The following is a 15,262-nucleotide window of genomic DNA, read 5'->3' on the forward strand; positions in this document are numbered from 1 at the left end:
GAGCCGGGGCCGCGGGGAACCGCTGCGTGTTCCTCTGAGGGCGGCGGGCTGCCGATGGGGATCTTCGTGCCCATCTCGCTAATAGATGGCGTTCAGGGTAACGGCGCTAAGAAACGGCGGCGCTTCTTCCTCTCGCTGTGCTGCCGTCTTATCGGCTAAGTACGGCTCTTCCCTTTCGTCCAAAAATAACGTTGTTTGCCGAGCGAGCCCTCGTGTGACGGCAGCCGCCTCCTGCGCTCTCAGGTGGATAAGATCGTGGAGCAGCTGCAGCAGTTCGTGCAGAGTTATGACCTGGCCGCGCTGCGGGACTACTGGAGCTACCTGGATCGCCGCCTCTTCAGCCGGCTGGAAGATGTGTACCGTCCGACGGTGAACAAGCTGAAAACCAGCCTGTATCGATACTACCTCGTCCATACCGTGCAGGTGGGGCAGGTGGGAGTGGCTGAGTCGGTAGCAGTGCTGCATAGAAGGGTTTCAATGCAGCTGAAGGGATGAAGAAGCAGGATTGTTGTGCGTGTTCCTGCTGGCAGGAATCAGCCAGTCCTTACGTGAACCGCAGCTCCTGAGGAATCAAAGAGGGTCTCAAAGAAAAGATGGTAGAGTTGGAGTTCAGTCTTGATAAAAGAGGGAGAAATGAGCTTCAAGTTTGGACAAGATAATGTGGGAGAGAAAGCGAAACTGCTTTTTCCCCACTTTGAATAGAACAGAAAATAGTAAGCTCAAGTTGGAGCAGAAATATCTCAATGATGCCTTACAAAGAAAATGTATTATGCAGGGAGAGCACTGACAAGCAGGGTAGACAAACAACTGTTGAGTGTGTTCAATTTCTTAAAACTTATAGGTAATATTTCCCCCTCGGTTGAAAATTTGAAATTATGAATGCTGTGGGAGGAACCAAAATCTAATGCATATTTCTGGAAATGTGGTTTTGCTCTCTTGTCCTGAGCTTAACTTGGAGTGTGACTATAACAAATAATGCATCAGATGAATTTCTTTAGGGTGCTTCTGTGGTGGAACTGTTCAATTTGAAGTATACTTTTGTAATGTATGTGAACTTGCATCTTATGTAAGCATGCAGAACGCACTGGTTTAGCTGGAAATTGTGTAAAGAATTGGCTTGATTCATTTCCCCAGCCTTTAAACAAGACTGCAGTGAGTAGAAAGAAGGTTGGATTAAGCATATTTGGGAGCTTCTTCTAGCGTATCTGAGATTCTTTTGTTCCCAGATGAATCTGAATTCTAACCACTTGCTCTCTTGGGTAGTGAAAGTAGTTTCTACTGCATTCATCACACAAACAATATTCCAAATACCTGTAGGGTGGTTTGGCTGGAAGTGTGAGAGCTGCTCCTGTTGTGTTTCAGACTGGACGCAATGACAAAGCGCAGGAGTTCTTCCTCAAGCAGGCCTCCGAGCTGCAGAACCAGGCAGAGTGGAAGGATTGGTTTGTCCTGCCTTTCCTCCCTGCTCCGGACTCCAACCCCACCTTTGCGACCTATTTTTCACGCCAGTGGGCAGATACGTTTATTGTGTCTCTGCACAACTTTCTGAGTGTCTTATTTCAGTGCATGCATATCCTTTTTTTGGTGACTAATGGTTAAATCTCTCTTACCCTAGTGTTATGCTTGCTGTTCTTAGTGCCAAGAGTACAATATTACAGAACCTGTTGCTTTCAGGTAATTTCAGGGCCAAGCCTTAATAGGAAGCTGGTGTTTACCAGAGGATGTTAGAATAGTTATTATTCAATTATCTAATGACATGTTATGTTCCCTGGGCACAAACGATTGTGGTTGCTGCTAACACTGAACTCGTCTCTTTGCTTCTGACTAGAACAGCAGTCAGAAGTCTTGTTACGTGGCATACCGCAAAAGAGGCGTGCAACCTTGGGTCCAGAGCTGTCTCCTCTTAGACCATTGTCTGGGTGCATCCATTCACAACGGTGTGTAGTGATTGCCCAATATTGTTACTGCTCTTCTGGCCTCAAATATTATTCTCTGATGGTATGGACCGGGCACTTTTGCTGTCTTTTAGGCAAATGGGTAGTGAGGGTTAGCTGTGAAGTTTATTAGAGTCAAGGCAAGTTGTTGCGTTGAGTTTTTCTTTAACGTTTCTCACCGGTGCCAGTCATTCTGAACTTTGAAGCTGAATGTCACAGGAGCAGCCTCATACAAGAAGAAAATGAATCCCTACGGCATAAGGTTAGAATTGAAGTCAGTCTTTATTTGCTGACTGTTTAAGGCTGTGTGTTTTGTGATGTTGGGTTTGTGTGTCCATACAAGTTGTATTCCTTCAATTTATTGCAGTTATTCCAGGGCAGATTCTTGTATAAACCCTTTATTTTGGTTAATCTTTCAATTGCCTCCAGCAAGCTTAGGGCAGTGGTCATATGATAACTGGTATGCCTGTGTAGGACATCACTGTGCCTCTGATGGAGGTGACTGTCCTTCTCCCTGTGATATCTGCTGGGTGCAGACACTGTGCAAATGCCTTTTCTGCTACACTGGCATTTCTGACATGCTGAAAGTAGTGGGAGGTGAAGTGCTTGTATGACGTACTTTATGCTGAAACTTACGGAGAGTATTCAGAGTCACCTCCAAAATTTAGCTGACGGTGCAGTGAAAAGTGGCAGTCCCTGCATTGAAGAGGCAGAAGCTGTTCCTGATGAAATAGCCACTTTACCATGGTCAAAGTGCGCATAAAATAATCTAGTTGAACTAATGCAAATGTGAATATCTGTTTCCCAATTCTAGATCTTACAGGAAGCTGCAAGAAACACTGACTTGCTCCAGCAAAATGACCCCCAGCTCTATCTCATTTTGATATTACCTTTCCTAGATGCTTATAGAGGAGATGTAAAAATATGATCTGTTAGAGAGATTTGAGAAATGTACAATGTGACCTGAGCAGGGTGTGGAGCTGGATTTCAAGGTAGCCTTATGGCACTGGCCTCAGTGCACCTGGGCATCTTGCCAAGCCCTGGGCTGTGGGGAGGAGATTACCTTCTAGGCTTGGTGCCCGCACATGCTTGCCACCAGTCATGTGGAGGGCCTTGGCTTTGAGCTGCCTGTGTGCAGTGGCAGGCTGATCTGGGCTGCCCAGGCCAGCTCATTTCCCAGCACCATTAATGCCGTTACAGCAACAGCCCAAGGAGAGGAGTAGAGGATTTTAGAGGAGTAGAGGATTTTAAGCAGGCTTCAGTTTCATATCTGTAAAGTACTGTTGTTTTGACTACTTGGACTGATGTGATGTTCAGCTGGTCACAGCAACTTTCTTCCCTCCCTGGCCATCTAAGACCCTTGCAATTAAAAAAACGAACAACTTCAGCCTGTGGGAAAGTAGTGCACTCTGGTGTAATTTCTGCTTGCTTACTTGGTTCTTTCTTCTCTTGTAGCTATTTGCTTTGCAGGCTGAATCCTCCCGCATAAAGAAAGAGGAACTGGAAGTGGAAGAAGCAGTTGTGCATCACAAGCTGCCTGCATATGTGGCCAACATGGATCGGCTCGGGGACTCTGAGCTGTGAGTGCCTGCAGGGGAGGATAGGCCCTGCTGCTTTTATATGGCTAAGGGAGACTAGGAATGCCATTTCCTTGTTCATTGGAGAAAATTTCTGCTATGACATCTATTTCCCACCCTTTGAGGGAGATTCTTGCTGGTTATTGGGAGCTGAAGCACACATAGAAGTGACTCTGCTTTCGTCTCAGCATTATACCAGGGCATTCTGGGCAGCCAGGGCACTGGTAGCAGTGCAATACCCTGAAGCACTGCTCAGGTATTTTCTTTAGTGGCTGTGAGTGCTTTGTGTTGTTCTTAAATGCTGTTCCTGCGTCACGTAGAGGGGTCGTTGTTCCACACAGACAGGCTTTCTTGCTTTTGCCTAGTCAAATGAGAGTGAGTTGCTATTCTCTGAGGCTCAGTTATACATGAGATTCCTCATAAATCTGCAGTTTAAGCTGTTGATCAAATTATGCTGCTGTCAGTAACAAATAGAAGCTCTAACAGAGGTCACACTTAAAATCTTAGTTTTAGTGTAAAATTTCTGATTGAAGAGGTTTGTCTGCAGAACTGTCGTGATAACTGCTCTGCACAGGACAAGTCGCAGAGTTTAATTTGAGATCTCTTTGGCCTAGCTACAAAAAGCCCAGGTGTTCACCTGCACTTGTGGGAGAGAGCAATGCAAGGGATGAGCTAATAGAATTGCTGTATTTTTAACCATCTCTATTAGAGAAACTTACTTTAAAAGTGGTCTTTCTTGTCTTGGTGGCTAATTCTGGTTGTCTTTTCTATGTCTCTGTTTGACCCAAAGTTTATTTTTGGTAGAATGGTTCCCTCTTTTAAGACAGAATGAGACAGTGGAGGTGATTATTCCTCTTCCTCTGTGTGCTACCCTACTCTCAGAGGAAGCTGTAGTGTAAAAAATCCCAGTTATGTTCTGGGAAACAGTTCCTGCTCTAGGTGCTGTGGGTTAAGGGAGGTGTATGTTTTCAAAGGTTGAGGACCTGAGCTTTAAAATTGGTGAACATAACTTGCTGCATATCTTAGGGTGTTGAGTGAAACCCTGTATATTGCCTTTCAGACAGGTCTGCTTTCAGCCATGAATTGGAAACCCAGGCTGAAGAAGTTATTTGGAGAAATGTGTTCTTGTGTTTCCCTTGGGTTCTTTCTATACTAACCCTGAGTGGAAGAAATAGGAGTTTAAGGTGACTATACATGTGATTTAGCAACAGCTGGACCCACCATCTCTATGACACTACAAGACGTGAGTGTTGGTTCCAGTGATTTATAATGATGTGCTTTAAACACTAACACAGGGTATTTCTGAAACAATTTTTTAGTGTACAGTGCTCCATGAGCTTGGGAAAGAAATATGTCCTCCAGAGGTTCAAGCAGCAGACACTGTTCTTGTTGGGTCATCTCTGATCAGGTTGTCTGTCTGCACTTCCATGTCCTGTTTATTATTTCTTTTTAATTTTGTTTAGTGATATGACCTGCAGCCAGAGAAGTACTGCACATTCTCTTCAGTCTCGAGGAGGCTTTCTCTCCTCTCTTCTCTCCCAGAGTAAAAAGGGCCCTGCCAGACCAGTTCAGCCAAGTGGGGCTTCTCCAACACAGACTAGCAGCGTGCTGCTAGGGAAGAAAGAACCAGCAAATCACCAGGTGATTCTCAACTTGATTCATGGAAAGGTGCTCAGTAACCAAGGAGTTAACTTGCAGCACAGCGCTGCCCCAAGCTTTTCCTTTCACTTGGAGGAGGGGGAGGAAAAGAAATGTTCTTTCTTGCCCATGTACACTGGGCGTGAATGCAGTACAAGAAGAGCTGAAGGTCATGCCTAGGGACTTGTAAATCCCTTGTGGATGTTTAGGTTGTTTGGTTTTGGTGTGGTTTTTTTTTTTGTGCCTCCTCTTTTGCTTTCTTCTGCAGCCTTGTACAAGTAAAACTTTGCCAATTCATTCCTCTGCCTTCCAGAGTGCCAAAGGAAAAGAAGGAACAGCAAGCAGTAAGGATGGGAAGAGCCACTTTAGTGGGTTAGTAGCAGGTGAGTCCAGCTCCCTGCAGCAGCGTCAGAAGCGCTTGCAAGAGCATGGGAAGGAAAGGAGAGAGCTGCTGTCAAAAGGGACCTCTCAGGTACTGGGCAACACTGTCAGACTGCGCAGTGGAGGGCTGGCAGTTTCTGTTGTTTTTATGCTAGATGGTATGACAAATGCAAATGTTCCAATTAAGCTTTTGGTTTGTTGCTCAAATCAGCTGTATCAAAGGTTAACCTCTGTGGTTAATCAACTCCTTCTGCTCTCAGATTATTTCTTTGCCCCTAGATGGGACTCAGTGCTGACATTTTAAATGGAGTTGCTGTTTGTCATGATGTCAACAGCCTTGTGTTCAAATACCTTTTTATAATCCCCTTAGTGGCATGGCTCTTCCATCCCTCAGAAGTATGCAGCTGTAAGATGATTTCAATACTTAATCTTTAAATAAATAGATAAAAAATGCTGTTCCAAAGAATCATGCAGCACGGATTTCTGAATCTTTCTCGTTCTGTCAGTTACATTCTCATGCTTGTTTGTGCACATTCTGTGTGGACAGCAAAAAAGTTACAAGCTTTTCCTGGATAGGAGTGGAAATGTATCCCTACACAAAACTGCAACGTGAAGGATGTCCTGCTTTCTAGTATGATGATAAAAGGGCCTGGAGCACCTCTATTATGAGGAGAGGAGGTGTGGGAGGCAAAGGGATGAGGCCAGGCTCTTTTCAGCAGTGCATGGTGATAGGACAAGGGGAAATGGCCACAAACCAAAGCATAGGAAGTTCTGAACAAATGTGTGGAAGAATTTCTTCACAGGGTGTGAGCAGCCTGTTCCAGTGCTCCAGAGGGGGTTGTGGAGTCTCTTCCTCTGGAGATGTTCAAGCCTGGATGCATGCCTCTGCAATTAGGTCTAGGGAGCCTGCTTTGGCAGGGGATTGGACTCGACGATCTCTAGAGGTCCCTTCCAGCCTCCGCAATTCTGTGATTCTGTGATAATAAAACCATGTCTGAAGTTAAACTGCTGAAGGTCAGCAGACTGCTGCTGTTCACCTGCGTGTTGTCTGACTTCCAGCAGCCATGTGGTTCTAGAAACTGCACCGGAGGAACAATGGCATCATCTTAGCCATGTTTGTACTGGCTGTATAAGCAAGTCCCCTGCGGGAGAGGCGGTGCTGAGGGACCGGCACTTATCAGCTGATACGTGTGGCTGTTCTGCATGAGGCGCGCTGCCTCGGAGAGACGTTATTCCATCAGAGTGTTCCAGGCTGTGTGAGAACTTTGTTCTTCATGACTTATCTAAAAGAGTTTAATAAACACTAGTCAGAACGCTGCGGACCCCCACTGCCCAACAAGTATCCTTTGACCTCCCTCTTGCTGTGATGCTCCAGGTTAAGGCAGCGGTTTCCTGCCTTTGCAGAAGTTGTCTGGTCCTCTTGGTGAAGCTGATACTGTTTAGCTTACTGCTGTATTCAATGCATATAAGCAAAAAGGAAGCTGAAAGGCTGTACTGTTTTCTTTTTTTTTTACTTGAGTGCCATTCATTGCTAGTTATCTCCCCACTTTAATTATTACAGAGTGAGGCACTCTTGGATTTGTTTCCCAGTCTTTTCCAGTTTTGTGAATTCAGATGACTTAATTATGCAATGCTTGGCCTTTTGCTCAAGATGTCACTACTAACATATCCTTGACTTATTTATAGGGAACAGAAATCCATTACCATGCAGAATCTTCAGGCATTTTTATCTTCAGAGAATGGTATAGATAAGGGTTGTTTGCACATGTTTTACTGACTCGTGCTCTGTGCCTCTCCTAGTGACAAACTGCTTTCAGACTTGTGTGTGCCACGGTGGATGCCTTGTCTCTCTTACATACCTTCAACTCTTAAAAATCCAGTTGTTCTAACACTGTCTGTACTGTGAAAGAGATTTTGAGCTTCTGGACTTGTGTGTTTACTCTACAGTTGTCATTAATTGGCTGCATTGATTGCCATATTATGCACAGACTAAATATCTGTCAGATAAGCATAGTCCATCCACTGTGGCTTACCATCCTCTAAGAGCTTTTGTGAAGATTGAAATGTATGTTATGAACTCATAAGTAATTTTTGCTTTAGATAGTGTAGGTTGATGTTTGATTGCAGATCTGCTTGAATAGTGTCAAATGAGCCTCTGATATCAGCTGGGGTATGCTGAACAGAGACGCTGCATTTTCTTTGATCCTTATAGGAAATTGTATGACTGGGTATGTTGTGGGGGTATATAAGAGACTCTACAACCAAGGACATCATATCAAATGGGACAGTTGTGCAATTTGCTATCCCTGTGCTCAGGAAGAAGGTCCGTTGGCAGAAAAGGACTTGAGCTGGCAATGCTTGTGTTTCAGTACAGCAGCTTCTCTGTTCTTTGTCCCATTGAGCAGTGTGGCTGAAAAGCTTGACCTGGAGATGCTGCCTCCTTGTATTTCACACGGGATTTCTTCCTACAGGTTCAGAGTGCTGAGAAGAAAGCAGATATTAGCGCATCTGAGCCAGAGCCATGTTCAGAGCCACAAGCTGACCAAGCAGAGACTTCAACCAAGATGCCTGCCAGCAGTACAGAGTCTGTTGGGGTCCGGCAAGAGCAGCCTTTCATTGTCCTGAGCCAGGAGGAGTATGGGGAGCACCACTCATCTATCATGTACTGCAGGTAACAGGCTGGCAGAAGAGGGCTCTATCCTAGAAACCTCTCCAGAGGACCAGCCATGTCTGGCCTCTTTTTGCATTGAGAGTGGACAAAGATTTCTGTGATAGGAGAATGTCAGCAGGGAGGAAATTCCCTGTGAAAGCACATCTGTGTTGCTTAAGGGCATGCTTTGCAAGTGGAGCTGAAGCACTTTATTGATCTGATTGTGGACTAAGTGAGAAACAATGCAGTGAAGTTCTGATTCCTGCAATAGGAATTGGAACCTGTGTGACCAGGTGAGAAAAGATATGTATCCCAGTTATTTGCAACTAAGATCTTCAGGGAGAAAAGTATCCAATCCATTTCTTTCTGCACATAGGGTTGATTGTTCTGGTCGGAGGGTGGCCAGCTTGGATGTGGATGGTGTCATCAAAGTGTGGTCTTTTAACCCCATAATGCAAACTAAAGCTTCATCTATTTCCAAGTCTCCGCTGCTGTCTCTAGAATGGGCAACCAAGCGTGATCGGCTGGTGAGTAGCTTGTGCATATGGAGATTTGAGAGTCTCAGCTGATGGAGCACTGTTGTTATGCTTCACACTACCTTCTAGGTGGCAGCACTGCAGATAAAATCAGCAGAACAGTTAGTTTCCACTTGAGAGAGAATTGAAGCCCATAGGGTCTAATAAAAGCCAGAGAGTGAGGTGTGTGCTTTGTGTATTGAGCATGAAATTCATTACTGCTTGCCCTGAAACATAACTTTCTGAGCTGTAGCATTTGAACAGGGCAGCTCCATTGAGAGAATTGCCTTTCTGCAGGCTGTTGCTTGTAAAGGCAGGCAGAACCACAGCAGCCTGTGGGAACCCTGCAGCAGGGTGCTGTGAAGCTTCACTCACGCCCTGAGCCAGAAACAGAAGAGAGAACAAGGGTGTGATGTTGGTCTCTTGGCTTGTGCAGGTGTGAAAATGGCTCCATGGCCACTTTTACACTGTTGTCTTCCACCGCTAGGGGTCACTACTTGCATGAGGGCTTGATAAGTATCACGAGTGTTTAAATGTTTCTTTCCCATAAACATTTTCCCTCTAATTCTGTTACTAGAGAGGGTTTTAAACTATGTGCTGTCTGTGCAGTCACTATATTTCTTCTATAGAAGGAAAAATTCTCCCAAGCAGAAAGTTTATTTTCTCTGAAATATGTGGGGATGCAGCAGCAGTTCAGGCTCTGAAGGGAGAAGGCTTTGGTTGGTTCATTTTCCTTGATAGTACATCCCTCCGTTACTTCATTTTTAAATTGTAGCACCACTGGGAAAACAAATATGAGCCCTTCAGAACAATTTAATTCTTCTCTGGGTGAAAGGGTGCAGTTTCTTCTTGGCTTTCTCTTCAAATCAGACTGTTGATTCTGTGTTACTCTTCCGTTGCTCCCAAAGATGTTGAGACTCCATGTGGAATTAGCATTTTAGAATTTAGAAACCATATTCCAGAAAGTGGCTTGTACTTTACCTCTTTGCTTATCAGGCCTTTTTCTCACAATGTCTGGAAAAGAAAGCAGTGCTTTTACCCTACTTCCTGTGGCTTTACAGTTGTCTTACTCAGCACGATATGCACAGAAAGACAGGATGTACCTGCAGGAGTTATGTATAATCAGAATGCATGAACTGGGGGGAAAAGAAGTATTATTATTATGGTGTTGGCAGTTACTGCATGGCATTGTTGTATGCTTCCCTCACACTCCTTCATCTGTTCCTTGCTGGTTTCAAGCTACTGCTTGGCAGTGGAGTTGGGACAGTTCGTCTTTATGACACAGAAGCAAAGAAGAATCTCTGTGAAATTAGCATTGATGAAGACATGCCCAGGTAACTATCAAATGCTGATTTATGTCTTCGGGTCTGTATGTATATATACACATGTGTACGCATACATGCACTTATGTACATGTATATGTGTGTTTTTGTAGACATATATATTTATGTACTTATATCTTGTTAGTTTTGATTCTACAAAGATATTGTAACTGCAGTACCACTTAGTTTTTGTGCAGAAGGCAGTCTCTGAGTGGAGTAAAACTGATCAGATACACTGGAGAGACTCTCAATTTGCCTAAGCACATAAATCATGCCCTCCTTTACAGTGCACCTGAGATGGAGGACCTGTCTTTCACGGCAGAATGAGGAGCTGAATGGTCTTCCTGAGGCGGTTGCTGGAGAGAAGCATTTCACACTCTCTGCTGTGTTTCAGAATCCTGTCACTTGCCTGCAGTCCAAGTGGTGCTTCCTTTGTCTGTTCTGCAGCAGCCCAAAGCCCCATCTCCCACATGGACTTCTCAGTTATCACCTCTGGGGGCAAAAGCATGAACCAAGTTCCTGGGAAGCTGTTGCTGTGGGACACCAAAACAATGAAGCAGCAGGTACTTGCTGGGTTCCTTTCCTTTCTAGGTCTGCTTGCTGAGAATGAATATCTCCTGTTCTACTGTGTAACCTTTCATTCTAAATTACTTTGACTTTCACTGTGGTGTGAGCATGGTGAGCTTTAGTTGTTCATCTCCATCTAGCATGCTCCAGGACTGCTGTAGACAAGTTTCAGTTGTATGGCAGCTGGTTGCTATCTTCAGAACTCTTCTAGCCATGTATTCAAGTGCCTCTCAACCTGTGTTGTTTGTTTCTTTTTAAAGTTAAGAGCTTCTTTCAGAATTAGTCTTACATCATCTCTGTTGGATCAGATTCTGGCAGTGAATCCTGGTCCCATCCCTCACCTTTGACCTATGCTTTCCCTGATGCATAGGAGAATGAAACAAACTTGCACTAGGATCTGCCAGAAGCTGGTTTTGCAGCTTTAAGGACATTTTTCAAGATAGCTGCATCTTGGCTGAGGTAAACTGTTGATCAGGTATCACAGTTAAATGCAGCTGCCAACCCTGAAGTCTGTGGTCGTGAAAAGTCTAGTTCAAACTGCGGGAGCTCTTGTTATTTGATACCATCTTCCTTCCCTCCCCTGGAGTATAGCTGCTTAGCATTTCAGGTCCATTAGAGGCTTTTAGGCATTCACATAGACTTTCCCTTCTAGTTGCAGTTCTCCCTGGAGCCTGAGCCTATTGCTATTAACTGCACAGCCTTCAACCACAATGGCAACCTGCTGGTCACAGGGGCTGCAGATGGGATTGTTCGTCTCTTTGGTATGTTGGAACTGAGTGGTGAGGTGGTCTCTTGATGTCACTTGCTGGCTGCAAAGCTCCAGCATCCTTCTCTTTTCAGGAGGGAGAGACAACAGTGCATTGTGACCAAATGCCAAGCTGGAAGCTGTTTTCTGTCCTCCACAACCAGTCTCAGGAGTACATTGACAAACTTTCCCTTGGGGACATTGTGTGAAAGCCCTGGTAGTGCTGCTGGATTTGTTTCCTTCCTGCTGAGGGGGAGCAAAGCTAACTTGCACTTGAGTCATGTCATGTTGGATGTGGCAGAGGCTGCCCTGAAAGGATTACTGATTGAAGGCAAAGACTTCACGCAGGTCTTTCTTCACTGGACGATTTCAGTTTCTCAGATTCTGGCCTCTTTAGTTTATCCTTGTGATAAAGGCAGCTGGAGCCTTCCTTCTTTGTGAGAAAGGATCTGCTTTTGCCACAGTGGCTGAGCTGTGAGGGCTACATAACCATGTAGGTATGAGGACAGAGGTAGCAGCAGCTGTGGGAGTGAATAGGATTGTAAGGGCAGAAGAATAAAGGTGGCAGTGTCTTTGGTACAGAATGAGTGCAGTTGACACTGAGCTCTAAAGCTGGAGGAGGCAGTGGGCAGTTATAGACAGTGACTCTAGTCAGTGGAATTAAAAGCTACACATTGGAGAATAAAGACCGGATGCTCTCAGGCTGGATTGTGCTCCCATTGTCTGGAATAGAGGGCTGGGATAGTGTCCTTATTAATGTAAATAGTCTCTCCTCACCCCAGCTCTATGTGATTACTGGGAATGTTTCAGTACTGATTCTTCCCTCAGATATGCAGCAGCATGAGTGTGCCATGAGCTGGAAGGCACATGATGGGGAAGTCTACTCTGTTGAGTTCAGCTATGATGAGAACACTGTCTACAGCATAGGCGAGGATGGCAAGGTAAGCTCTAAGTGACTTCCATTGGTCAGCTGGTGTAAAGATCCCTTTGTGAGTCCACTCTTTTAGGTGTTTTTGTTGTTATCCATACCATATGAATCTGCAGGCTGTAACCGCATTCTTACATGCAGTGTGTCACCCAGCTGCATTTATTCTCTGTAGATGGTGGCCAGAAAGTGTATTAGCAGCTGAAGATGCTTTGGACTTTGCATGCAAACCCTGCTCTTGGTGAAACATTTCCTCCCTAGGGAATCCAGGCAAAGATGACCTTTCTATGCTCCTGAAATCACCATATCTGAGGTCTGAGACTTCCTGGGGAGCAGATCCTTGATAACTTAGCATGAACTTCCTTGCAAAGTAGCTCTCAATTTCTTATAACAAATGCTTCAATTTCTGTAGTTCCAAAGTCTGTAGCAATAGGGATTTGGCTCAGGCCAAAGACATTCTCTGGTAACGTGGGTCCTTGAAAGTTGAAAGCTGATTGAAATCCCAACAGGATCCTGCCTGTACTGTGGAAGTACTTATATGCAACAGTGCTTATGAAACATAATGTGTATGTATGCCTGAGTGGTAGGCACACTTGCTGCCTTTGCAGCCCATGTTTTGTAAATGTAGCCACTTAGAGCTGTGGAAATGCTGTCTTCTGTTTGTGTGAGATATCCCCCTCTCTTAAAAATGGTGAATGGCTCCTCTATATTCATTCCAGTCAATTTAACTATGGGCTTTTATAATTTATTTTTTCTATTCTAGTTTATTCAGTGGAACATCCACAAAAGTGGCTTGAAGATCTCAGAGTATGCTCTTCCCAGTGAAGCTACAGGTCCCTTTGTGCTGTCTGGATACAGTGGATACAAACAAGTCCAGTTCCCACGAGGAAGACTTTTTGCCTTTGACTCTGAAGGGAACTATATGCTGACATGTTCTTCAACTGGGGGAGTCATTTTTAAGGTAAGTCCACAAAATGATGAGAAACTCCCTTTTGTATCCATACAAACACTTGTAACAAGGCTGCAACTTGCCTTTGTGTTGCCATCTGCTTTGTGAAACTTACTGCTCAGTTTGATGTGTGGTCTGTACTGCATGCATTTTGGCATTGTGTGCTGTTCAAGCAAGTGTTTGAACTCCAGGAGTGATATTCCTTGGTGCTAAGTGCCCAAGACAAAAGTTTTTTATTTATTTATTGACTATGACTGTTCAATGCAACGTGCAACTGATGCTCATCTGTAATCTGCATCATGTGCTTACTATACTAGTCCCAGACTGATTATTTCCTCGTCATGTGTGCACAGCACTAAAGTAAGAATAAGACTGAATGGTTTCAACCCAAACTGATCACAGCCTGTCTTCTTTTGAGTCAGTGCACATCAGAATAAGCCATTACATGTCAGTTTAAATAGAATTCTTACTTAGCAGCTGGGACATTCAGAGCACCTGCATTAACATGAGCTACAGCTCATATTCCTCACAACAATGTAGACTTGCATGTTCCTCACAACTCTGCTCTTAGCCTGTCTTGTTCAGTTACTACAGCTTAGCTGATGTCAGAAGCTGAGCTGTTTAAAATCATGTGCTTCTGTCTTGAGGTGGAAAACTCACTTCCTCGTGTGCTACATAAATATAAGCATACACAATTAAACAGGGAAAAGTATGCTGATAGGGAAATGGAGTATGTAGCAGGCTTTGGGTTCTTCTGTGGATACATTGCCCCTGCTGCAGCAGCTTGCCTCATTAAATTCTTACACTTTTCTTGTAGTTGAATGGTGAGGACAAGGTCCTGGAGAGCTGCCTTTCCCTGGGAGGACACCGTGCTCCTGTTGTCACAGTGGACTGGAGCACAGCCATGGACTGTGGGACTTGCCTCACTGCCTCTATGGATGGGAAGATTAAGTTAACAACCCTACTGGCTCAAAAGTCTTAATTGGAGCTGCGTTGAAGGAAGAGAGCAGCAGAATTGGAGAAAAAAATAAAACGAACAAACAAAAAAAAGTGTTAACTCCACAGGAACAAACTGCATGGGAAAGAAGGCATACCACAATCACTCTTTTCATTTTAGCTTTTGCCTCTTGGCAGATGTTAAATACACATGCCAAACCACTGTGCAACAGAACGCTGATATGGGCCTGCTTCAGTGGCAGCAGTGAAAATAGAGCTTCACTGACCCCTTATGGCAGCTGGGCTCCCTCTTTTAGGGAGATCTCAACGTAGCACGTGGTTAGGAGGCTGCTGGAATCATGTCAGGGGCTATGTAGACAGTGAAGCTGGAGAAGGCATATATGAGGCAGCACTGTGTGGTGACATGGATGGCTCAAACTGGAAAAGCCAGTGCAGAAACAGAGTATTATTTAGGTTTAATATTTTTTGTTTTGTGTTATTGTTGTTCTTTTTGATAAAAAGAAGATACTCCCTTGCATTTGATTCCTGTGCTCTGTTCATCTATTGCTGCAAAGTATGGAGGATGGCTGAGGCAGAAATGTGCCAAGAACAGGCTCCTGTGTGGAGAAAAGACTACTTTGTATTCACCAGGTGCTTCCTGCACTGACAATCTCTCAGTAGGGGCTACCAGTACCAGTCATCCAGGAGCAAAAATAGCTGCATTGCTTGGATGTGTTGTGTTCTTTGGCAATTGCAGAGGGGAGCCTGAATCAGACCTTTTGAAATGCTTGCATTAGAGATCAGAAACTACATAATGCCTGATGTATTTGATGGTAGATAAGAAGACCAGAACCTGCGTGGTCCTTCATAGTGCTCTGTTACCAGAGCTAGCTCCTAAAATACTAAATGTCAGTTGAGTCAGGGAGAACAAGTGCTTGAGTGGAAGGGCTGAGTGGATTCAGCTGATGCTGCTGGAGAGTTGATAAATAGCTGGTCTATCAGCCAAACGGGGGATGTGCCTATCTGCAGAAATTAGCCGGGTGCAGAGGGCTGCTCTGCTGGGTGGGTGGCAGGGCATAGCTTCTGGGTTAATAAACTGATGTCAGTGTGATTTGTTTAAAAA

At 44.6% G+C, this 15,262-nt stretch overlaps 1 protein-coding gene across 1 annotated transcript; it reads left to right on the forward strand.

Moving 5' to 3' along the window:
- Positions 1-54: 54 nt before the first annotated feature.
- On the forward strand, positions 55-14,677 carry WDR91 (WD repeat domain 91). The gene is made up of 15 exons (XM_019611338.2): positions 55-97; positions 191-423; positions 1,363-1,570; positions 2,114-2,196; positions 3,390-3,514; positions 4,975-5,152; positions 5,463-5,621; positions 8,002-8,201; positions 8,557-8,707; positions 9,935-10,029; positions 10,412-10,580; positions 11,237-11,345; positions 12,158-12,270; positions 13,018-13,215; positions 14,021-14,677. The coding sequence occupies exons 1-15, from the start codon at positions 55-57 to the stop codon at positions 14,183-14,185; spliced, it is 2,229 nt and encodes a 742-aa protein (XP_019466883.1). The 3' UTR covers positions 14,186-14,677.
- The last annotated feature ends 585 nt before the right edge of the window (positions 14,678-15,262 follow it).

Source organism: Meleagris gallopavo, chromosome 1 (assembly GCF_000146605.3).
Source record: "Meleagris gallopavo isolate NT-WF06-2002-E0010 breed Aviagen turkey brand Nicholas breeding stock chromosome 1, Turkey_5.1, whole genome shotgun sequence".
Classification (NCBI taxonomy): Eukaryota; Metazoa; Chordata; class Aves; order Galliformes; family Phasianidae; genus Meleagris; species Meleagris gallopavo.

Bases quoted from the DNA above. Each gene is read 5' to 3' on its own strand.
- WDR91 (XM_019611338.2), top strand. From the start codon at position 55: ATGGGGATCTTCGTGCCCATCTCGCTAATAGATGGCGTTCAGG. The intron at 8,202-8,556 runs GTAACAGGCTGG...TTCTGCACATAG, and splicing joins TCATCTATCATGTACTGCAG to GGTTGATTGTTCTGGTCGGA. The intron at 10,030-10,411 runs GTAACTATCAAA...GCTGTGTTTCAG, and splicing joins ATTGATGAAGACATGCCCAG to AATCCTGTCACTTGCCTGCA.